The 25,929-nt window shown below is 36.2% G+C and overlaps 1 protein-coding gene across 1 annotated transcript in view; it reads left to right on the plus strand.

Annotated features, from left to right (window-relative positions):
- The window catches only part of RSBN1L (round spermatid basic protein 1 like), a 71,490-nt gene that overhangs the window by 38,216 nt on the left and 7,345 nt on the right, over positions 1–25,929 (plus strand). The window contains exons 4-6 of the mRNA XM_049894297.1: positions 11,237–11,374; positions 12,893–13,035; positions 16,956–17,123. Coding sequence (XP_049750254.1) covers positions 11,237–11,374; positions 12,893–13,035; positions 16,956–17,123 — 449 coding nt within the window. The remainder of the gene's footprint in view (positions 1–11,236; positions 11,375–12,892; positions 13,036–16,955; positions 17,124–25,929) is intronic.

Below are 25,929 nucleotides of genomic sequence, written 5' to 3' on the forward strand. Positions count from 1 at the left end.
TGTGAAAATTGTTATGTGACCACATAAGATCACAAAATGGAGGATGACTACATCATTACATAATTGCCAACTTAAATCATTACATAACTGCCAGACCACTGAGAATCATGGCCCAGCCAAGCTGACACATAACTTTGAACATCACAGCTAGCGTTACTTTCACTTCGCACCTCAGCTTTCATTACTGCCAGATATACGTTGTAATGAGCAAAATAGATAAATTTTTTTTACTGTTGTCATAAATGCAGAATATCATCTAATGAGATAGTCGATAAGTAAGGAGTAAGTATATATATGTGTGCACATGCTGACATACACATACCTACATGACATTGATGAAGGATCAAGACGTCCGTGTTCTTTGGTTTTGGAACCCTTTTTTCCATCTCCCTGTACATTTTTGCAGGTACCTGAAAGTTTTGAAGACCGTGTGAAATCATACATTGTTTTAATAGGTCAGGTCAAATTCTAATGTTTGGCCCTGAGGTTAGTGGTATAATATCAATCAAACTGTGCTATTAAAATCTGTTTGAGAACAGAAGCATACATGTGGATTTTTGTCCAGCGTTTGTAGCTTGTCTAGGTAAGTTAGCTTTTACAGCATTGAACAAACAAAACCCTCAAAACGTAGTAGCTTACAGAAACTTATCACTTCTCACAATTCTTTGGTTGGCTGGCCAGTTCTTCTGGTCTTTGGCAACTCAGCTGGAGCTGGATGGTCTCATTCACATATGCAGTAGTTAGCGGACCAGTTGGTATTGGGAGACCTCACTTTCCTGTTTTTTGGTTGATGCAGTGTCAACTGGGGTGATGGCCACATTTCTCTCATCATCCAGCAGATTAGCCTGGTCTCATTCACATGGTGGTGGTTGCAGAGTTCCCAAGAACAGAAGGAAAGCTCCAATGAACAAGCCTCTTCGTGAGTTCTTTGCTAACGTTCATTGGCCAAAAAAGGTATATTCATAGTATAAAGAAGTAGACTCTACTTCCCGATGATAGGAGTGGCACAGTCACATTGCAAAGGTGTGAACATATAGGGTAGGAAGAATTTGTGGCCATTTGCAATCCAGCACATCTACCCTAATGTTTCTGTGATTTCTATTTCATTCAGATGCTCATCCAGACATTTACTGAACTCCTATGTTCTAGATGCTAGGGATACAAAAAATCAAGTAAGACAGAAGTTTTCTCTGTCAAGGAATAGATGAGATTTCTGTCTTGTCACTCAGTAATTAATCAGTGCTTACTCTGAACCCTGTGCTATGAGCTGTGACAATACGAAAACCAGAGCAATTATTGTCTAACCACCCTTCCCATATCCCCAGACGCCAATTTTTAAAAAATATTATCCTCATTCTAAGTTGTTGGTCAAGTAACCTATGTCAGGGTGTTAAAGATGTACTTAATAATGAAACTGTTATTAAATCTGATTTGATCTGTTAGCCCTGTCCTACCCTCTCTTACAGAATGAGAGGAGAAAACTAACCTTTGTTGAATTCATGCTAGTTCCATTTACTGTGCTAGGCCAATAAAGACAATATAATATGCCCTCTTTGAAACATTGCCTGCCTTTGTACTAAATTACCATTTTGTCTGGTTGTGCTATAAAAAAAAATATCAAAACCAATTTTTTTTTTTTTTTGGTCTGGTTGTGCTATAGCCTCTTCAAATACGTATGAACTAATCTATACAAAATATTATCATGACAGGCGCCAGATGCTCTAACTGAAAAGGGAGCGTTTTATTTATTGAGTTAATTAAATTTAAAAGTGGATAATTTCATTCTTATTTTTGATGAAGTTTATATGGATATTTTTGAAATAAAATGTTGATTAAATATTATTGCCTATTATATTTTGATGTATATGCAAGATGTGATGGGGAGTGGCTCCCCCTTGTGGCATACTCCTTTATATCAGACGTATAGAGTTTTTCAGTGAGGAGGAGCCCAGGTGGTGCAGTGTTTAAGAGCTTGGCTGGTAATTAAAAGCTCGGTGGTTCGAATCCACCATCCGCTTCTCGAAAACCCTGTGGGGCAGTTCTACTCTGTCCTATAGGGTCATTGTGAGTTGCAGTCTACTCGACGGCAGCAGGTTTTTTTATTTTGTTTTGTTTTGCTTTTCTTACGGTGGCCTTAGTTTTTTAGAGTAAGGGACTCCCCTTTCCTCCTCTCTAAAAACTGCAGAATTGAAAGAGCAACTTTTTTTTCCCCTCCAGTTTTTGAAACTAATTATCCCATTTTTTTAGTTTTTTCAAATTGATGCTCATACAAACTTGTTAACTGCCGTTGAGCCAGCCCCTGACTAATGGTGACCCCATGCACAACAGAAAGAAACACTGCCCAGTCCTCTGCCATCCCTGTGATGGGTTGCAGATTGAGATGTCGTGACCCATAGGATTTTCATTGGCTGATTTTCAAAAGTAGATCACCAGGCCTTTCTTCCTAGTCCAGTGGAGCCAGGGAGCTACACTGAAGCCTGTTCAGCATCGTAGCAACATGCAAGCCTCCACTGACAGGTGGTGCTATGCATGAGGTGCTTTAGGGACATGGGATTCGGCCTCCTGAATGGAAGGTGAGAATTCTGTCATGGGAACACCAGTGCCTCATTGATTCAAGCTAGAAACATCTATAATCTGTATTTATTCTGGGTTATTATTACTTAGAGTTATTACCTAGAGTATACTAAGGAACTTTTTAATTTCTTGAGATGTTGATACCCAGAAACCCAGTGCCATCAAGTCGATTCTGACTCATAGTGTCCCTATAGGACAGAATAGAACTGCCCCATAGAGTTTCCAAGGAGCGCCTGGCGGATTTGAACTGCAGACCCTTTGGTTAGCAACCGTAGCACTTAACTACTACGCCAGAGATGTTGATAGGTATACTAAAACAACTATAAGAAAAACAGGCTTTGTAGTTAGTATAGTTTGTATAATGCCGGGTCAAATAAAAAATATATATATAAGTTGCATTTAATTTATTGTAAGGCTTCTCAGAAATTTTAATAGCCAATGTGCATGGTGAATATCCCAAACAGGACAGGTTTTCCAAACTTTAATTGACTATAAAATACTGTTTTCAGAGACAGACTTATTGGCAACACATTTTGGGAAACAATAGAGCTATTTCAAGTGAGTCATTGTTCATGCTTTTTTAAAATCGGTCTTAGCATATTTGCTTAGTCCCTCAGCGCAGCAGTTTTTATAAGTAAAATAAGGGAAAGCAGTGCCAAGTCTTATAGATTTGATTTTTGGCAATGTATTTCCCCCAGGAAAGCAACTTTTTTCTCTTTGTAGCAACTTGACCTCAGAATCATGGGTGTTTTGTTTTTTTTTTTTAAGGTTACTTTAAATAGGGTCGCTATGAGTCAGAATTGACTCTGTGGCAATGGGTTTAAATAAAGAATAATGAATAGGACATTAGTTTAAACATAATTAATCATTTCATTTTCTGTTAGCCAAAGCTGCCGAGATTTTTGTTGCTGATACTTGCTGGCAGTCAGTATAGAAAGTCTTCTAATTCCTACTCTTTTCATTCCCTTCCTAACACCCAGAGAATATATGAGGAGAAAAGTGTAAATGCAGCCACGATAGTACTGATTTTCTTGGATGAGCGTTTAGATTAAAAATGTTAAATCTGTTCTAAAAGGGACTATTTTAAGTACAAGCATTTGCAAGTATATAAATATCATTGGAGTCTTTTATTGTGTCCTTTTTGAGAGTTCTGTGCCTAAATTGAGAAGAGCAATATGTATAGTCTTTGTAACTCAGTGCATTTCTCTTTTTAAGAAGAGTAGATAGTACATTTTTAAGTAGTGACCTGTTTTGATTTTTTTTAGGTTAATTTTTTAACTGCATCAGAAAATTGATGGTTTGATTAATGTTTACTGAAGTGAATAGAAGCAAGTACAGTAATCTCATATCTGTGTCATCAGGATGTGAGGTTTTCCGGATAAGTGATTTTTCTAGATAATGGAAGCTTGTAGTTTTAAGTACCACAGTTTTTGTGAAGAGTTCCTCTTTAACTGAGCACATGCAACCTAAATTAATCCTGTATTTTCAGTTCAGGTTTGTCTTTATGATGTTATAAATGTAATAGTAATGCCCTGGGAGAGCTGTGGCTATGCTTGCCTCTTGCCCCTCCTCCCCTTTCTAAATTTGTGGTTTCTTACAAGGATTTTGGAGATTTTGTGATCTTAGAGATTAGTTAGAATTGTGTCTAATGTAAGAACATGCATGTGAGGAGAGGACCTTTTCGTGAGCCATGGTCTTTGTGGCATTTATTTTGGCTATTCGCAGAGATTTTTCCAACCCATTTTCCCCAACTCCCTCGAGTCCTGCATAGTTGAAATTGCTGGATAAATGATTTTTGGAGGATTGAGGCTTTATTTTCTTATGATATTATTGTAGGTTTACTTTTATTCCATGTAATAAGTGAATTGTGGAGTTTGCTGTATACTATTGTAACAAACCAGTGTCACCAAAATCAAGAAGCATTTACATTTTTATAAAAGACAGTGAATTTTTTCTTGTATTTTATTTTAACAGTTTAAGTGTCATCTGTATATTTTATCCAGAGGTATATAACTTTTTGAATTTGAATGCATTGTTATATATAATTTGCCATGTTTGAAAACATTAAGTCAATGGTTATAGCTGATTTAGTATGAGTTTGAAATATTGGGTTATTAAGCTAGAAAGTTGTATTATATGGTATATCCCAAAAAACAACAACAAAAAAAAGTTGCCATCGAGTTGATTCCGACTCATAGCAGCCCTATAGGACAGAGTAAAACTGCCTTGTAGGGTTTCCAAGGAGCTGCTGGTAGATTCAAACTGACAACCTTTTGGTTAGCGCTGTAGCTCTTAACCACTGTACCATCAGGGCCCCATATGGTACATAATTAAGTTACATTACAATATGTTTTGAAATCCAAATTACTTTTACAAATGTAACTTTTTGATGAATTCAATTTAATTTTCAAACTTTACCTTTAAATTAAAAAATATTTGTATTCATCTTATTGCATTATCATAGTTTTGTCCTTAATATTTGGACAGTAAATGTTTTAGAGGGAAGTTATTGTTACATTTTAAATATGATAGCTAAGTACAGAGAGTTTTTGTAAAGACCATATTCTCTAGTAGAATTTACCTTTGCTTTAGTGGACAAATGGAATCTACTTTACAGTTTTAGCAAATTTTGATGAAATTTTGAAACCTTTACTTTTGTTATAGCAAATTATGTGTGTAAGTGAATGTTTCTTATAACTTATTTTTTGTATGAATATTGCCATTAGGTGGCAAGGACTAGCTGTAAAGATTCAAATAAGATATTTCGGAATATAATTCAGTGAGTAGAGTCTATATAACTTCAGTCTTTGATTTATTCTTTAAATTCACGTTCTCCCAAAAATCCTTTGAAATATTTATGAATTTTAATAGAACCACTCTTAAAAATGATCAAAAATACAGTTTTGTTTTTTACTCAGTGATACATGTTTGTAATCAGTATTTAAACACAAGAAATTTTATTCTAAGATGGCTGAATGTTTAATTTGTTAATAATTCTGGTTTTCTGATTATTAAATTTATCCTCTCTTCTCTGTAGTTTAATGTTATAGCAGTTTTTTGTAGAAAGGAAGCAATTGTCTGAATTGCATGACAACAGCTGGGTAAAACAATTTAAAAAACTACTATTGGAGAAATAAATTCATATATGGTGTGAGCTCATTTTACCTACTGGATCAATTGATTGCTCTTATAATTTCAGAGTTACATTTCCTTGTAGTGGATTGTCTTTGACCACTAAATCTCTCATAACATTCACTCTAATGAGCGTTCTTTTTTGGTGTGTATTCTTGAGCATATATCCTTGGAAGAAAGTCCAGTGGACCATCAGTCTGTTTGATCTTTAACATTTAAATGTCTGTTCACAGCACCCATTTCTGTGGGAGAACTCATGAGTTGAGTTGTGCTTAGTTTTTTTAGAAGAATTCACTTACTGAAAATTCTTCCCTTAACCTACCCCATGATAAGCTGCCCAAATTATTTAGTGGATTGTTGTCGACCCTGTGCTATAGTAGAGTGAACTGAGGTACGTGGCAGGGACTTATTTGGTTCTGGCTTTGTTAGAACTGGTTAGTGATTTTAGGTAAGTGGCTAATTTAAATACAAAAAAGGAAACTTAGGGACAAAAAATTTATTTGTATGAAGTAGAAACAATACCTTCTTACCTTGACTTTTCCAAAGGACATAGAAAATTTGTGTTTTACAGTGTTAAGTTGTTTGATTTCACTTTGATTCTTTGAGTCTATATTACTTTAATGGCCATGGAGTCTCAGAACTCATATGGTCATTTACAGATCTAAAACTGAGGACACAAACTTGGAGTTACCTAACAGAATTGTTGTGCTATATCAATTCTGGTAAATTAGCTCTAGTTCAGATACCCTTAGGTTTGTTAGACTTCATTAAAGAAGTGTGTACTGATGACTGATTTTCTTATTGTGTTACTATTAAAAATCCCATTGCAATCAAGTTGATTCCAACTCATAGCGACCTTACAGGACAGAGTAGAACTGCCCCTTAGGGTTTCCAAGGAGCAGCTGGTGGATTTGAACTGCTGACCTTCAGTTAGCAGCCATGGTCTTAATCAACCTTCAGTTAGCAGCCATGGTCTTAACCACTGTGCCACCAGTGCTCCAAAATCAAACCTATTGCTATTGAGTTGGTTCCAACTCCCAGCGACCCTGTGTGACAGAGTAGAACTGCCCCATGGGGTTTCCATGGAGTGGCTGGTAGATTCGAACTGCTGACCTTTTGACTAGCAGCCAAGCTCTTAATCAGTGCACCACCAGGGCTCCTTGTGGCGGTGTTAATGTTTCTAAACATCTAGAGCATGAAATCTCTTGTAGAACCAAGTTTTAACTTTTGCTCTCCCAGTGTAGGAGATTCTAGAAATTCTTGAGAGATGGGAAAGAATGAGGCCGTGAATACAAAATGATGACACAGAATCCCTAATTTTGTAATTTGGGGCTTGCAGAAATGGTTTATAGTTCTGAGGAGTGAATTTGTGACAGTTCATGAAAGCTTAAGCTTAGAATTCTGGTAAACAAACTTAAGGGATTAATGTGTCATTATTATACTGTTTTGCTGGTTATAAGTGAGCCCTGGTGACACAGTGGTTAAAGTGCTCGACTGCTAACCTCAAGGTCAGTGGTATGAGCCCACCAGCCACTCCACAGTGTGGAGAAAGATGTGGCAGTTTGCTTCCGTGAAGATTTATAGTCTTGGAAACCCTATCGGGCAGTTTTTCGTTGTCCTCTAGGGTCTTTAGGGTCTCCATGAGTTGGAATCGACTTGACAGCAGTGGGTTTGGTTTTTGGTTTGCTGATTATGATAAAATAAAAAAATAAAATAATATTCTCTGATATTTTAGTCATATTATTCTATTATACCAGAATTTTTACTGTCGTGTTTCTGGAAGTACATAGGTTGGGGCTTAGGTATTTTGTTACATGATGATACTGTTTACAGGCTCTGGGTGGTACAGTTTTCCCTTGACTAATAACCTAAAGGTTGGTGATTCGAACTCATCCAGTGGCACTGTTAAAGAAAGACCTGGTGATCAGCCTCTGTAAAGATTACAGCCAAGGAAACCCTTTGGAGCAATTCTACTCTGTAACACATGAGTCTCTATGAGTGGGAATCGACTTGGTGGCAATGGGTTTTTCTTTTTTTAAAATGCTTTATTATGATAAAATATAATATTCTCTAATGTCTTAGTCAAATTATTCTGTTATACACCAGAATTTTCATTGTCATGTTTCTGGAAATATGTGGGTTTCGGTATTTTGTTACATGATGACAGTATTAAAAAGCAAAAAACCTGTTACATGACTCATGGCAATCCCATGTGTGTAGAAAACAAGTGCGCTCCATAGAGTTTTCAAGGCTGTTACTTCTTGGAAGCAGATCACCAGGCCTTTCTTCCCAGGAGCCTCTGAGTGAGTTCGAACTGCCAACCTTTTGGTTAGTAGTATAGTGCTTACTCTTTGCGTTACCCAAGGACTCCACCAGCTGCTATCGTGAGGATTTGACTTGTGACATGAATATCTTCTATAGTCTGTGTCCACTATGACAAAAAATTAACCATCCTTGTTTTTGTGGGGTATAGGACTTTAAATTTAAAACTGGGACAGTCTTGGGCAAACCAGGACAAGTTGGTCACCTTAAATTTAGATAAATAGTATCTACATTATTTTACTCATTTAATTCAAGTTCTCCCAAAAATCCTTTGAAATGTTTATGAATTTTAATAGAACCACCCTTAAAAATCAAAAAAAGTCCTAGCTTTTTTTTAGCCCAAATAGACATAAGGGAGAAAAAGATCATATTTAAATAACTGTGGTGTTGTTGTTGTTGTTAGGTGCCGTCAAGTCGGTTCCGACTCATAGCAACCCTATGCACAATAGAATGAAACACTGCCTGGTCCTGAGCCATCCTTACAGTCGTTGTTATGCTTGAGCTCATTGTCGCAGCCTCTGTGTCAATCTGCCTCGTTGAGGGTCTTCCTCTTTTCCGCTGACCCTGCACTCTGCCAAGCGTGATATCCTTCTCCAGGGACTGATCCCTCCTGACAACATGCCCAAAGTATGTAAGACGCAGTCTCGCCGTCTTTGCTTCTAAGGAGCATTGTGGTTGTACTTCTTCCAAGATGGATTTGTTTGTTCTTTTGGCCCAACCAACAGTCCATGGTATATTCAATATTCTTCGCCAACACCACAATTCAAAGGCGTCAATTCTTCTTTGGTCTTCCTTATTCATTGTCCAGCTTTCATATGCGTATGATGCGATTAAAAATACCATGGCTTGGGTCAGACGCACCTTAGTCTTCAAGGTGACATCTTTGTTCTTCAACACTTTAAAGAGGTCCTTTGCAGCAGATTTACCCAATACAATGCATCTTTTGATTTCTTGTCTGCTGCTTCCATGGCTGTTGATTGTGGATCCAAGTAAAATGAAATCCTTGACAACCTCAGTCTTTTCTCCGTTTATCATGATGTTGCTTATTGGTCCAGTTGTAAGGATTTTTGTTTTCTTTATGTTGAGGTGTAATCCATACTGAAGGCTGTGGTCTTTGATCTTCATCAGTAAGTGCTTCAAGTCCTCTTCACTTTCAACAGGCAAGGTTGTGTCATCTGCATAACGCAGGTTGTTAATGAGTCTTCCTCCAATCCTGATGCCCTGTTCTTCTTCATGTAGTCCAGCTTCTCGTATTATTTGCTCAGCATACAGATTGAATAGGTATGGTGAAAGAACACAACCCTGATGCATACCTTTCCTGACTTTAAACCAATCAGTTTTCCCTTATTCTGTCCAAACAACTGCCTCTTGATCTATGTAAAGGTTCCTTATGAGCACAATTAAGTGTTCTGGAATTTCCATTCTTGGCAATGTAATCCATAATTTGTTATGATCCACATAGTCAAATACCTTTGCATAGTCAATAAAACACAGGTAAACATCCTCCTGGTATTCTGCTTTTAGCCAGGATCCATCTGACACCAGCAATGATATCCCTTGTTCCACGTCCTCTTCTGAAACCGGCTTGAATTTGTGGCAGTTCCCTGTTGACATAATGCTGCAGCCATTTTTGAATGATCTTCAGCAAAATTTTGCTTGCATGTGATATTAATGATATTGTTGTATAATTTCCACATTCGGTTGGATCACCTTTCTTGGGAATAGGCATAAATATGGATCTCTTCCAGTCAGTTGGCCAGGAAGCTGTCTTCCATGTTTCTTGGCATTAGCCAGTGAAAACCTTGCGAATAGCAGCAGAACATTGTCTGATACAGTGTCTACAAAGGCTAATTCAATGAAAAAGATGATTAGAATGTTGCTTAAAGTTTATGATAGGAAGTTGTTTTGCTTAAATAAGTCAGTTAACTTGTTTAGAAGTGTTAGGATACGAAAAAACAGGTTTGTCAGAACTTAAATGTGACAGCAGTGGTTAAGCGTTCTGCTGCTAACCAAAAGGTCAGCAGTTCGAATCCACCAGCTGCTCTTTGGAAACACCGTTGGGCAGTTCTGCTTTGTCGTGTAGGGTCGCTATGAGTTGGAATGGACTCACGGCAATGGGTTTGGTTTTTTGGGTTTTTGTGAAAGTCCAGTTACAACTCTTGGGATGTGGACTGCTTTATTTTGGCTGATATTTTGATGCCACCTGTTCGGTAGCACAGTGGCCAGTGGCTTTACATAATAAGTTTTCTTCAGCAATCTGAGGTAAAACATCCAGCAGTTAAGGAAACTAAAGCTCAAGGAATTTAAGTGATTCTGAAGGTCACATAGCTGGTAGATAGTAGAAGTAGGTTTGGGACCTAGGATTCCTGATTTTCTAACTGGTTTTTAATCATCATAGTTAATCATTGGAAAGTAAACTGCAAACTGGTTGCTGGTTGCCGTCAAGTCCAATCCAACTCATAGTGACCCTATAGGACAGAGTAGAACTGCCCCATAGGGTTTCTAAGGCTGTAATCTTTACAGAAGCAGACCTAATTAATATGGTAAGATCTAGAATAGAAGATCATCCTTGCTGGCCTTGGAAACATACAAACTACCATTAGAGTGTTGGTTAAATTTTTTTTTTGGAGGATTTACTTTGAAAAATCTGATAAAAAATATGAACCATTGCTTTAGAAAAATGCATGTATACTGACTTTTGAATACAATTTCAGTGGGTTTATAGGTCAGATAATGAACTCCTGTATTATAAAGAGATGTTGTTTTCAGTTCTCTAGAATTATACTGTTTACCTGAACTGTGTTTTCATAAGCAGTTTAGGAAGAGCTAGAGAAAGTAGGATAGCTTGATGAGTATATATTTTTTAATGTCTTAATGTTACTGTTAGTAAAGGCATTTTTTATTTTGTTTTGCTTGCTTCACATTTGGAAACCCTGGTGGCGTAGCGGTTAAGTGCTACAGCTGCTAACCAAAGGGTCGGCAGTTCAAATCCACCAGGCGCTCCTTGGAAACTCTATGGGGCAGCTCTACTCTGTCCTGTAGGGTCGCTATGAGTTGGAATCGGCTCGACGGCACTGAGTTTGTTTGTTTTTTTAGTTTTGCCTCACATTATGTTCTGGTATTCTGAAACAATATAAGTTACTGTTACACCATGATTTTAAAAAGCATTGTATTTTGTGTAACTTTTAACTAAATTTATGTCCTTTAGGTAAAAAGAACATATTCTCATGGTACTTACAGAGCTGGCCCAATGCGACAGATTAGCTTGGTGGGAGCAGTTGATGAAGAAGTGGGAGATTACTTCCCTGAGTTCCTTGACATGTTGGAAGATTCACCGTTTTTAAAAGTAAGGGAAAACAGTATCAGCAGTCTAAATTGTGTGTGTTACTTTCATGCTGTGGAGGATACAAATAATGACTCTTTCAGGATCTGAAAATGTTTGATTTCACTTGAATTGGAGAGAGGGGAAGGAAAGATGGAAAACCAAGTCATTCTTGTATAGTGTGAGCCTATAACCTCTCAGGTGCTAATTATAAGAACAAGTGACCAGGAAATGCCACTGTTAACTGCCACTTTAAGTAACTAGCTTCCATCTGTTTATCAGCTCTTTATAAGATTAGTACCAAAAGATTTAAGACATAGAAGAAGAAAAACTGACTTGGGGAATCGTACATCAGTATTTCAGTCATGGCTACACCTAGCTGGATTGGGTAAGCCATTTCAACTTCCTGGGTTTTAGTTTCTTCATCTAAAATATAAGGCATGTAGGCTAGGTAGTTTTAAGACCCCTTCCAAAATATAAGATCCTTTTTTTTCTGCCTTCCAGAAAATGTTTGTTCTTCTGAACTGCTGAGACTATCCCATTGAGAGAGAAATCTCTGAACTATATAATTAGGTTAATTGTTTAATCAGCAATATAAGATAAGGGTCAATGTAAACCTACCCTGAAATTTAGAGTCCAAGTAAGTAGCAAGATATAACAAGATCAGTTTATTCTAATATTCACTGCATAATCTGTTGAAGGCGTCTTTTTTCTTCACATTTCTTTGCTTGATCATCCACCCCGTGTGTCTTTTTCTTTCTTTTCACTCCATCTCATTTCCCTTCCTTTTCCTTCTTTATTCCTTCAAAACCTTTTCTTCTTTTCTGTTTCTCCCAACTAGTCATATTATGGAGTTTGTATTATTATTGAATACTATTTTAAAATATTGCTGAATATTATTTAAATAGTTCTGTTTCAATTTTTAATTTTAAAAACAAATGAGGTTAGTGTACTATTTCTAGAGAAATTTAATTTGCCAATCCTCCTGTTTTTGAAAGGGGATAGTGCAAGACAGTGGCCCTCGGACATGTCTTTTTCACTTTTAGAAGATTTTAACCTCTGGTTTAGGCCATCAACCTCTTCAAGAAACTACTAAATGGAAGTAAATTTTGATTTTGGTTTGGTTTTCGTTTTGTTAGTTTTTGGTTATCACTAATCAAAAAGATACCCATTTTTTAAACTCATACTTAATTGTTTATAGGTTCTCATGGGGAATACTTGCTTATTTTGCCAACTTATTAATATCATATGACCATATATTTAGTAGAAGGAAGAATAACAAACAGTGAACACTGAATCATGCACCTGGCAGGGTGTGGGGGTCAGGAACCATCCAACCATGTTTATTTGCTTAGCATGTTAGAATTATTTGAAGGAAATTATATGAATATATAGCTATATATTTGTTATAGTTAGATATTTTGAATGTATAACAATAAAGGTTTACATGAAAGTGTCTGTGAGGCGATAATGTTCTTTAATGTATGTTTAAAGACACATTTAGAGAAAATAATTGATGTCTGTGTAATTATTTCTTTCTAGTGTACGCTTCCATGGGGAACATTATCTAGCCTGAAATTAGAGAGTCGAAAAGACAGTGATGATGGTCCTATCATGTGGGTACGTCCAGGAGAACAAATGATCCCTGTGGCTGATATGCCAAAGTCACCTTTCAAAAGGAAAAGGTATGTTGGATTCAAATTTTTATTGCTGGAGATAGGTGTTTATATGTTGCTGTATGTGGTAGTTGAAAATTGGAGGAAAGAGGAAGGTTTAGGACATAATTTGAATGTAAATTCAAAAATGGCTAGTATACATACTGAAAAAATTTTTTATAAAACATCAAATATAAATATGAGAAATATAGACAAATAACAATAAATTATAGTTGGGAATGAAAAAAATGTCATTCACAACAGAGACAATTATAAAAAATTTAAGAATAAATTTAACAAGTATTTGGAACCTATACGGGCAGTCCCTGGGTTATGAATGTTCAACTTAACCGGCAACTCCTACTTGCCCTTTAATGTTATGTAAATTTGCCCTCACTTTGAAACTATTGAACCAACTCCTGTTTGCAAGAAATTCATCGCAATCACCTTCACTGGCTGCAGGTGCAGCTTTTAAATCGTTGAAAAAGCTTCCACCTTTTTTTTACATTAAAGTAAGGCTAAATAAGAATTCTATGCACCTGTTCTGACTTACCTACAAATTCTTAAAGACACAGTTATAAATGTATTTTGTTCGTAATCTGGGGACTGACTATAGTAACTAAAATATGGAGGATATAAAATGAGATCTGAACAAATGGAAAGCCTTATTATGTTCTGGATTGGATAAAAATGATAATCCTTTAAACTTTTCTGCATTCCAATCAGACTCACACTCCAGCACTGGAAAAAATGATTTTAAAGTCTATAAGGAAGAATAATGTCAGCAAATAGCCAAAAGAAAACTGTGAAACAGAAGATAAGTGAGGGAGAGCTTACTTACCAGATATTAAAAATTACTATTACAATAGATGATTAAAATAGGATAGCATCCAGAAATAGGTCTAAATATGTTGGGAACTTAGTATATGAGATAGATGGGAAAAGAAAGGACCCTTTAATGAGTAGTGTTAGCATAACTAGCAGTCCATCTGAAAGAAAACAAAGCCAGAACCCCTACCTCATACAATAAGTAAGTTAGAAATATAAACATAATAAAGCAAAAATATTAGAAGAAAATTTTTAATCCTGTCCTAAACAAGATAAAAAATATAGTGGCAGTACTATTTGCGTGAAAAAAGACATCAGAAATAAAGTTCAAAACCATGATACTAAAGCCAGTTGCCAGCAGGTCAGTTCTGACTCATGGCAATTCCGTGTGTGTCAGAGTACAACTGTGCTTCATAGAATTTTCAGTGGCTGATTTTTCAGAAGTAAATCACTAGGCCTTTCTTCCAAGGTGCCTCTGGGTGAACTCCAGCCTCCAGCCTTTCAGTTAGTTGCTGAGTATGTTAACCATTTGTATCATCTAGGGACTCCACAGCTATGAGAGACTGGGCTAAAACACTTGTAACATGTGACAGACTAAAGTTTATATCCTTAATATACAAAGAACGTTCCCAAATTAACAAGAATATGTAAATGACCAAATGGAAAAATAGTCCTCAAGCAGTTAAGAAAAGTATATATTAAAACAATTTGAGATACTGTTTTTACCCATTACACTGACAAAAATTGTTATTGGAGCAATGATATTACAAGCTGATAAGTGTGTTAGAAAGCAGAGTCTTTTATATATTGTTGGTAGTAGGATAAACAACCAAAACTAAACCCGTTGTCACTGAGTCGATTCTGACTCATAGTGACCCTATAGGACAGAGTAGAACTGCCCCATTGGGTTTCCAAGGAGCGCCTAGTGGGTTCTAACTGCCGACCTTTTCGTTAGCAGGCGTAGCTCTTAACTACTACGCCCAGGGTTTCTGGTAGAAGGATAAATTGCTATAATCGTTTTGTGAAAGTAACGTGGCAGTAGCTCATGAAATTTAACATTAATATACATTTTGATCCAGCCCCCCTATTTTTGGGAGTCTAATCCAAGAAATAAAAGCATTAAAGGTAAGTATATAAGAATGTTGATTGCAGTATTGTTTGTGATGGCAAAAAATAAAAAATGATTTGAATGACCATCAACAGGGGAATGGTTGACTACATTTTGATATATTTCTATTAAAAAATACAGTGACACAATTAAAATAAATGAGTTATTTGTGTCCATTGATCTGGAAAGATGTCCATGACAGTTGAAAAGAGCAAAATGTAATGTGTCTAATATGATTGTTTTTATGAGTAGAAATAACACATGTGTAGGTGTATACTTGAGCACAGAGGAAGGTGTGTAAATGCACACTAGGCTAACATTGGTGGGAATAGAAGGGGTAATGCTGGGGGAGATCATAGCTTTTTCTTTAGACACCCAAAGATGGTTTCACTGGTTACAGTGAATATTAATTAAAAGCAACAACAACAATAGGGAAACAAAGATTATTGAGTAATCCGTTAGTTGCATGAGGGCAAGGACTATGTTGGGCTAAAAATATGTCTCTAGCACCTAACGAAGTACCTAGTGCTTAATAAAATTTATTGGATGAATAAATGTTTATAATTTATAAGTTGGTAGTAAATGGTAGAATTGGTATGTTTTTCAGTGGCTCTTAACTTTTTTTCTGGATTTATGGATAATTTTAAGAACCTGAAAGCCTATCCCCAGAAAAATGCAGATGTATACAAACTTGTACATATAATTTAAGGAGGCCCGTCAGCCCCTTGAAGAATGTCTGTGGACCTCAGAGTCTATAACCTATAGTATATCTGATGATTTCACATCACGTAGTATTCTGACCAACTAATAGCAACTCTATATCAGGCACAGTGCTATGTGCTTTATGTGTCTTAATTCATTAGAATGTAGTGTAATGAGACCAAATTTGTGGGTTTGAAAGCCTGTTAGCATTCCACTGGAAGCAACAACATCAATTGGTTTTCTAACATATGCAGAACATTATTCACAAAAAAACAAAAAAGTATGTTACATATAGCATCATTTGTGTGTATGTGTCTGTGCGCGAGGGAAGGGAGATTGTAATACAGGAATGCACAAAGAGAAGTAAATAAGCAGTAGGAATTGAGGATAAGAAATCAGAGGACTAGTAATTTAGGCTCTACCTAATAAGGTAGAGAGACCCTAGGAGGATAGTCTGGGAGGATAGGAGGAAATGATGGGGGAAATCCAGTTACCTCTGGAAGCAATAGGAAAACCAAAAAGGAAGATCAGTAAGATGATGACTCCCAGCAAAAGAAAGTCTTCTCACCCTTTACCCCTTCTGCAGCAAAATTGGAGAGAGTTTCTGCAATAAGTGAGGCTAAGAGTAGGCAGCAGCTTCTGTCTGCATATGTAGATTCTAGAAAGTGAGCCATGGAGGGAGACGATCAGTGGGAGATGACTATTTAGCCAAGACAGGCTTTCCTTTTACCTCTCATAAGCCATGCATGTTTTGTGGAAGAACTTATTGTCTGATGTTTTCCTGCTAATTTATTTATTTTTTATACTTCTTTTATTCATTGCTGTCTCATTCACTAGCCTCAGTGCCTAGATAGTACTTGGACTATAGTAGATATTCTATAAATACTGAATTAAAAAGTTACTTGTTTGTTCCAGATATATATCCTGTGTTAGCCATGTGATCTGAGCAGATGCATGGTCCCACAGATTAGACCCAAACCCTAGGTAAAGATTCAGGGTACAGGGAAAACTGGGTAAACCACACCATCTGTAATTAATCCAAGTATGTATGTCCTTACAACTGCCATTTGGTGAGGAGTGTCTTGGAAAAAGGGGATTGTATATGTGTTCTTGTTCATGTTTGTATTTGATCGTTTTAAAAATAGAACTTGATTTGGAAGCAGGTGATTTAAAATTTCCTTTGTTTGAATTATGTGATTACCAAATATCTGATGGCAGTTAAGCCTGGATACATATGATAGTTAGGGTTAATCTATTTTGTGGGTATATATATTAAAAAAAAAAAAAATTTTTTTTTTTTTTTTTTAAACAGAACTACCAATGAAATAAAAAACCTGCAGTACCTACCTCGAACCAGTGAGCCCCGTGAAATGCTCTTTGAAGACAGGACAAGAGCCCATGCAGATCATATAGGACAAGGTTTTGAACGACAGACTACAGCTGCTGTTGGAGTGCTGAAGGCTGTTCACTGTGGAGAGTGGTATATATTGACTACTTCTATATTAATGGAAGATTTTTCTTGGCTTTTAAAATTTTTCTTGGAAAGCTTCTCAGTAATTTCCCCTTACTGTGGAAAAATAGTTTTTTCCTAATTGTATAATTGTACTAAAGAAGATTTTAAATGGCTAGAATCTAGTTTGTCATTTGGTGTTTGACTGAAATAATATTTTCTAAGTGACAAGAGGTGAAAAAAATTAAGAGATACAAGCTTAAAGGAAAACTAAGGTTCACCTGGTACTTAACTGTCGCCAGTTTACAAATGTCACCTTGTTTAATCTTTTCAGCTACTCTTTGGCCCATATTTATTATGCAAAGAAATCAAGGCTCTGGGCTGTCAAATAGCTCTACCCCAGTCATATATATAGTAAGTGGCAGAGCTGAGATTGATTCCAGATCTGTCTGACTCCAGACTCGTATTTTCTCTTTCTATTGTTCTATCTTGCCGCCCCTTTCTGAGGTTTGGTATTTGTATCTTATGTATTTGTCTTTCTGTATTTATTATCTCCAGTTTTGCTTATAATTTTCATTTTTAATATTTTAGTAGGAAAAAATGGATAATTTTCCTTAATATACTTAAAAGTATCATGCCATGCATTAAGAAACTTCCTTTTATTACACTGATAAAACACATATAGCAAAGCTATATTTATACTGTAAGATAAGCTGGCTTTGTTAGATTTTTGTTTTTCACTTTGAGTATTATTTGGGTGAAAAAACATGAGTTGGGATATAATATTTTGCTTATGAACACAGTTGACTTGGATGTGAAATATGCAAGAAACTGCTATGTAAAAAGAAACCATCTTTAATTCTGAAAAATAAAATGTTAATATCATTGCATAGTTTTATAAAGTTTTATGAAAAATATAACCTCTTTTTTCCGTGTAAGGAAACTTAAATTTTAGTGCTACTAAAGATTGACCCTTGTTTAAAAAAGGGATATTTATAGTAATATTTTATAAATTAATACTTACAACTAATTATAAATTAATACTGAGTGAAAAAAAGGCCAGTGTAAATGGACCTTCTTAAAATAAATGAGGCTTTATCAATTTCATGTATACAAGTAGTATACTTTTAGTAAGGCCCTTAGTAAAAGAATTTTAATAGTTTATAATTGAATTGTTTAAGTTAAATGGTAGTTTTCAAATACCTGTGTTTGTTCTCATGCAGTTTCTATGCTTTTCCTATAATCTGGTTTATAATTTTAATTTTGTCAGAGAGTAAAGTCAAATTTATCTCTGTGGAAATCATTACAAACCCCTGCTTCAAATTAATGAGGTTTTTCCTGGATGTTTTGTATAAAAGATTTAAGAATTGCACCAAGATTTACTTAGGATGAAATCTGGTTTATGGTGTTCAATAAAGTCAGCTATATATAATTTCTTTTGTAAGTAAATATTCATGCCTCAGAACAGCTTTAGCCATTGTTTAGAGCTCTCTTAAAAGCTTTTGCTGTTGAGTCAGTTTGACTCATAGTGACCCCGTAGACAGAGCAGAACTTCCGCATAGGGTTTCCAAGGCTATAATTTTTATTGAAGTCAACTGCCACGTCTTTCTCCCGTGGAGTGGCTAGTGGGTTCAAACCACTGACCTTTCAGTTAGCAGCTGAGTGCTTTAACCACTATGCCACCAGATCTCACTTAAAATCCTTTAAATTGTTGTTGGTATATGCTGTCTCCTCCATTTTAGATTCAACTTGAGGGTAGAGATTGTGTCCTGTCCTTTCGCAGGACCACCATAGTTGCTTGTCTTGGTCATCTAGTGCTGCTATAACAGAAATACCTCAAGCGGATGGCTTTAACAAAGACAAAATTATTCCCTCACAGCCTAGTAGGCTTTAAGTCCAAATTCAGGGCATCAGCTCCAAGGGAGGGCTTTCTCTCTGCTGACTCTGGAGGAAGGTCCTTGTCATCATTCTTTCCCTGGTCGAGGAGCGTCTCAGCTCAAGGACCCCGAATGCAAATGACGTGCTGTTCTCCTGGCTCTTGTTTATTAGTGGTACGGGGTCCCCTAAAACATAATGTCCTTGCCACATGTAAAACATATTCACTCCATCATATCATAGCAAAAGTCATAAACTCCAGGTCCAAAATCCAAAAATTCCTCTTCATCCGTGAAATCTAGAATACAAAGTTACTTGCTTCCAAAGTGCAGTGGTGCAACAGGCACAAACTAGACATTTCCATTACAGATGGGAGAAACCAGAGGGAAAGAAGCGATAAAAGGCACCAAGCAAGTAAGCAGAACATGTTACATTAGCCCTCAAGCCTTGAAAATAATCCTCTGTTCTCTGAGACTGTTTAGCCAATGGACCTGCCCTCCAGACTGTATGTATTGGCCATACTCTCTGGATTCTGAGTGAAGGTCCCTCAGCCCTGGGCTTCAGCTCCACCTTCGAGGCCCATTGGAACGGCAACTGTGCCCCCAAAATATTTATTGCATAAACTACTTTTGTGGCTGGCAATTCCACAGTGAAAAGGACTATTGCCAAACTATTAATATATCAGATGGCCAGGTTTAAGAATATGCTTGGGACTGGCTTTGAAATGAGATATTGCTAACCGTGAGTTTTTTTGCTCTTCTAAAACAGAATTTGATTCCTATCCAGATGCTTCTTTCATCTCTTAGTATTAAAGATGGCAAGAAAATAATTTTGTTATAGCTGTTGGAAGGTCTTCATACTTGTGATGCAAACATGGTCTGTGATCCCTTTTTTATTATTCTTTGCTACTAAATTATGCTAAACCAAGGAAGTTGTTGCCTTTCTTTTTTCCCTTATCTTAGTTTTTTGAGTTCTGCTCTTTTTCTCAAGAAGATATTAGGTATTAGAATATTAGATTCTTGACTTCATCTTAGAGCCAGGACTCACAGTAACTTGAAATAAAAGCTAGAGATTGATTTAAACTACAAGGAAGTTTCTAGTTAAATAGGGATGAAGCTTGTGAATTATTTGATCAAATTGTATATTTATTTCAAAATTATGGAGACAGTACTTAGATAGATTTATATAGGCATAGGAACCCCAGTGGTGCAGTGGTTAAGAGCTCTGCTGCCAACCAAAAGGGTGGCAGTTCAAATCCACCAGCTGTTCCTTGGAAATACAGGTTTGCTATGAGTTGGAATCCACTTGATAGCAATGGGTTTGGTTGAGTTTGAATACAGGCATACCTCAGAGATATTGCGGGTTCAGTTCCAGACCACTGCAATAAAGTGAATATCACAATAAAGCAGGTCACATGAATTTTTTGGTTTCTGGTGCATATAAAAGTTATGTTTACACTATACTATAGTCTTTTAACTGTATGGTAGCATTATGTCTTAAAAAAAAAAGTACATACCTTAATTAAATACTTTTATTGCTAAAAATGCTAACCAATGTTCTGAGCCTTCAATGAGTCATATGTATCTCTTTGCTGGTGGAGGATCTTGCCTCGATGTTGATGGCTGCTGACTGATCAGGGTGGTGTTTGCTGAAGGTTGAGGTAGCTAGCTGTGGCAGTTTCTTAAAATAAGTCGACAATGAAGTTTGCCACATCGATTGACTCTTCCTTTCACAAAAGATTTCTTTATAGCAGATGATGCTGTTTGATAGCATTTTACCCATAGCAGAACTTCTTTCAAAATTGGAGTCAGTCCTCTCAAGCTATCAACTAAGTTTATGTAATCTAATTCCTTTATTGTCATGTCAACAATGTTCACAGCATCTTTACCAAGAGTAGATTCCATCTCAAGAGAACACTTTCTTTCCTCACCCATAAGAAACAACTCCTCATCCATTAAAATTCTGTCATGAGATTGCAGCAATTTAGTGACATCGTCAGGCTCCACTTCTGATTCTAGCTGTCTTGCTATTTCCACCACATCTGCAGTTACTTCCTCCACTGAGGTCTTGAACCCCTTAAAGTTATCCATGAGGGTTGGAATCAACTTCTTCCATACTCCTGTTAATTTTGATATTTTGACCTCCTTTCATGAATCACAAATGTTCTTAATGCCATCTGGAATGATGAATCCTTTCCAGACGGTTTTCAATTTACTTTGCCCAGATCCATCAGAGGAATCACAATCTATGGCAGTTATAGCCTTGGAAAATATATTTCTTAAATACCAAAAAAAAAAAAACCAAACCCATTGCCATCAAGTTGATTCTGCTTCATAGAGACCCTATAGGACAGAGTAGAGCTGCCCCATAGAATTTCTAAGAAGTGCCTGGTGGATTTGAACTGCTCACCTTTATGGTTAGCAGCCGTAGCTCTTAACCACTAAGCCACTAGGGTTTCCATTTCTTAAATAAGACTCAAAAGTTGAAATTACTCCTTGATCCACGGGCTGCAGAATGTATATTGTGTTCACAGGCATGAAAACATTAATCTCCTTGTACATCTCCATCAGAGCTCTTGTGTGATCAGGTGCATTGTCAATGAGCAGTAATAATTTTGAAATGAACCTTTTTTTCTGAGCAACAGATCTCAACAGTGAGCTTAAAATATTAAGTAAGCCATGTTGTAAGCAGATGTGCTGTCATGCAGGCTTTCTTGTTCGGTTTTAGAGCGTAGGCAGAGTAGATTTAGCATAATTCTTAAGGGCCCTAGGATTTTCGGAATGGTAAATGAGCACTTAAAGTGCTCATCCTAAAGTCACCAGCTGCATTAGCCCCTAACAGGAGAGTCAGCCTGTCCTTTGAAGCTTTGAAGCCAGGCATTGACTTCTCTCTAGCTATGAAAGTCCTAGATAGCATCTGCTATGGATTGAATTATGTCCTCTAAAAATGTGTGTCATCTTGGCTAGGCCATGATTCCAAGTATTGTGTGATGGCCCACTGTTTTGTCATCTGATGTAATTTTCCTGTGTGTTGTAAATCTTACCTATGACATTAGTGAGGCAGGATTAGAGGCAGTTATATTAATGAGGCAGGAATCAGGGTACAAGATTAGGCTGTGTCTTGAGTCAGTGTCTTTTGAGATATAAAAGAGAGAAATGAGCAGAGAGATGGACCTCCTACCACCAAGACAAAGAACCAGGAGGGGAGCATGTCCTTTGGACCCAGGGTCTCTTTGCTGGGACGCTTCTAGACCATGGGAAGATTGATAACAAGGACCTTCCTCCAGAGCCAACAGAGAGAGAAAGCCTTCTCCTGGAGCTGGCACCCTGAATTTGGACTTCTAGCCTCCTAAACTGTGAGAGAATAAATTTCTCTTTGTTAAAACCATCCACTTGTGGTGTTTCTATTACAGCAGCACTAGATAACTAAGACAGCATCTTCTTCCAGTGTAAGGCTGTTTTGCCTACATTAAAAATCTGTTACTTCGTGTAGCCACCTTCATCAGTTATTCTAGCTAGATCTTCTGGATAACTTGCTGTAGCTTCTACCTCAACACTCTGTGTTTCACCTTGCACTTTTATGGTATGGAGGTGGTGTCTTTCCTTAAACCTCATGAACCAACCTCTGCTAGCTTCAAGCTTTCTTCTGCAGCTTCCTCACCTGTCTCAGCTTTCATAGAATTGAGGAGTTAGGGCCTTGCTCTGGATTAGGTTTTGGCTTAAGGGAATGCTGTGGCTGGTTTGATCTTCTATCCAGACCACTAAAACTTTCTCCATATCAGCAATAAGGGTATTTGGTTTTCTCATCATTTGTGTGTTCATTAGAGTAGCACTTTTAATTTCCTTCAAGAATTTTTTGTTTGTATTCACAACTTGGCTAACTGTTTGGTGCAGGAGGCCTACCTTTTGGCCTATCTTGGCATTTGACATGCTTTCTTCACTAAACCTAATCATTTCTAGCTTTTGATCTAAAGTGAAAGATGTGCAACTCTTCCTTTTACTTGAACAGTTAGAGGCCATTGTAGGGTTATTAACTGGCCTAATTTCAATATTGTTTTGTCTTAGGGAATAGGTAGGCCCTAGGAGAAGGAGAGAGATGGGGGAACGGCTGGTCAGTTAAGCACTGAGAACACACGTAACATTTATCGATTGAGTTTACTGTCTTATATGGGCATGGTTCATGGTGCCCATACAATTACAATAGTAATATCAAAGATCACAGATTACCATAACAGATACAATAATAATGAGAAAGTTTGAAATACTGTGAGAATTGCCAAAACGTGACACAGAGACATGAAGTGAGCACATGCTGTTGGAAAAATGGCACCGATATTCTTGTTTGACACAGGGTTACCACAAACCTTTAATTTGTATAAAATGCAGTATCTGCAAAGTGCAGTAAAATGAAGTATGCCTATGAATTGCTTCTTTGAAATCAAGCTTTTAAAAAATCAGCTTTATTAAAGTGTAATTTACATTCAATAAAACACTCATTTTAAGTGTACTGTACAGTTTGATGTGTTTTGGCAAATTTATACAACCATGTTGTTTATGTCATCATATCTTATACAACTAAGATATCAAACATTTGATTTCCCTCATACCCCTTGGCTGTTAGTCTCCCCCATCCTTCCATTAGCTCCAGATACGTGTTAATCTGCTTTCTGTCTTCATAGGTTAGTGTTGCTTAGTTAAGAATCTCATGTAAATAGAATCATATAAAAGTATGTGCTCTTTTGTACCTGACTTCTTTTACTTAGCATAACGTTTTCGAGATTTATCTATTTGCTATGTGTATTAGTAATTTGTTCCTTTTATTGCTGAATAATATTTCATTGTATGTATATCACAGTTAGTTTATCCTTTCACCGTATGATGAACATTTGAGTTGTTTCCAGTTTGAGGCTTTTATGAGTGAAGCTGTTGTGAACATTCACTTACAATTCTTTGTGTGAACATCAGTAAGTACGTAGAAGTAGAATTACAGGGTCCACTTCTTTTGTAGACTTAGAATTATCTCTGTACACAATTATTTTGCCCTAGCCCTACCCTAAAAAAAAAAAAAAAATTTTTTTTTTTTTTAGGGTAGGGCTAGGGCAAAGTAATTGTGTACAGAGTTAATTCTAAGTCTACAAAAGAAGTAGTGGATTTAACAAGTGAATTTATCAAGATCACAGGATAAGAAGTCAATATACAAAAATATGTATTTCTATACTAGCAATGAACATTTGAGGGAAAAATACCATATAATAAAATAGCATTAAAAAATCAGAAAAATACTTAGAGATAAATTTAAAAAAGCATTGGCAAGACCTGTATACTGGAAACTATAATACAGTGCTGAGAAAAATAAAAGGCTTATATAATGTAGAGTTATACCTCTTGAACTCAAAGATTTAATATGGCTAATATGTGAGCTCTTCCCAGAATGATCTATAAATCACTCAATAGCAATCAAAATTCTACTAGGTCTTTCTGTAGAAATGCAAAGAACCTAGTGTAGGCAAAATAACCTTGGGGGAAAAATGTTGGATGACTTATACTACCTGTCACTTCAAGGCTTAATGTGAAGCTACAGTAATTAAGAATACATATGGTCTTGGTATAAAGATAGACTTCAAGATCAAAGGAACAGAAATAAACCATCTTTGATTTTCAGCAAAGGTGCCAAGGTAACTCAGTGAGGAAAGGAGTCTTTTCAAGAAGTGCTGGAACAACTAGGTATCCATATTAAACAAAGAAAAACAAACCTTGATTCTTATCCCGTACAAAAAAATTAAAATAGATAATAGAACTAAATGTAATCCTTAAAACTATAAAACTTCTAGAAGAAAACATAGGAGGAATTTTTGCATTAGGCAACAATTTCATGAAACATAAAAGAAAAATTGGTTAAATTGGACTTTGTCCCAGTGAAAACTTTCTGCTTTTCAAATGATAGTTAAGATAATGAAAAGGCAAACTGGGAGAAGATATTTTCAATTCATATATATATATATATATATATGAAAACCCAGTTAAAACTGGGCAAAAGATTTGACACGTTTCAGAAAAGAAGATATACAAATGGCCAAGAAGCACATTAAAAGCTGTTCAGTAAAATTGCACCGTAAGGGAAATGCAAGTTAAAACCACAGTGAGATCACGCCACACATCCACTAAAATAGCTAAATAATAATAATAGTATCAAATGTTAGTGAGGATGTGGACCAACCAGAAATTTCATAGTGGAAACTGTGGAAAAGACTTTTGTTGTTTTTTATAAAATTAAACATTAAATTACCCTAAGACCTTGTAATTTTATAATTCCATTTCTAATCCTGAGATTAAAAACCTCTTTTGGTTATTTTGTATTATCATATATATACCTGATTTTATACATATATGATAATACATGTATATCACAAGTGGGATATATATAAATATATATGTAGATGATTATATATGGTATATATGTCTGATAATACATATGATAGTATGTGATAATACATTAGATATAGTGCTGGATTTAATTTGCTAATATTGTTAAGGATTTTTGTGTTTAAGTTAATAAGTTGCTAGAAGTTTATCAATTTTATTGATCTTTTCAAAAACTCACAAACATTGGTGTTTTCTATTGTTTCTGCTCTTTATTATTCTTAAGAGAATTTTCTTCTTTTTCTAGCTTAAATTGGAAGCTTAGATGATTAAAAGACCTTTCTTTTTTTAAGTATTTAAAGCTATACATTTCTAAGCACTGTTTTAGCTACATACCACAGTTTTTTTTTTTTTTTTAATGTTTATTGTGCTTTAAGTGAAAGTTTACAAATCAGGTTAGTCTCTCATACAAAAATTTACATACCTTGCTATACACTCCTAATTGCTTTCCCCCTAATGAGACAGCACAGTCCTTCCCTCCACTCTCTCTCCTTGTGTCCATTCGAGCAACTTCTGGCCCCTTCTGCCCTCTAATCTCCCCT

The sequence above is a fragment of the Elephas maximus genome, chromosome 8, assembly GCF_024166365.1.
Source record: "Elephas maximus indicus isolate mEleMax1 chromosome 8, mEleMax1 primary haplotype, whole genome shotgun sequence".
NCBI lineage: Eukaryota > Metazoa > Chordata > Mammalia > Proboscidea > Elephantidae > Elephas > Elephas maximus.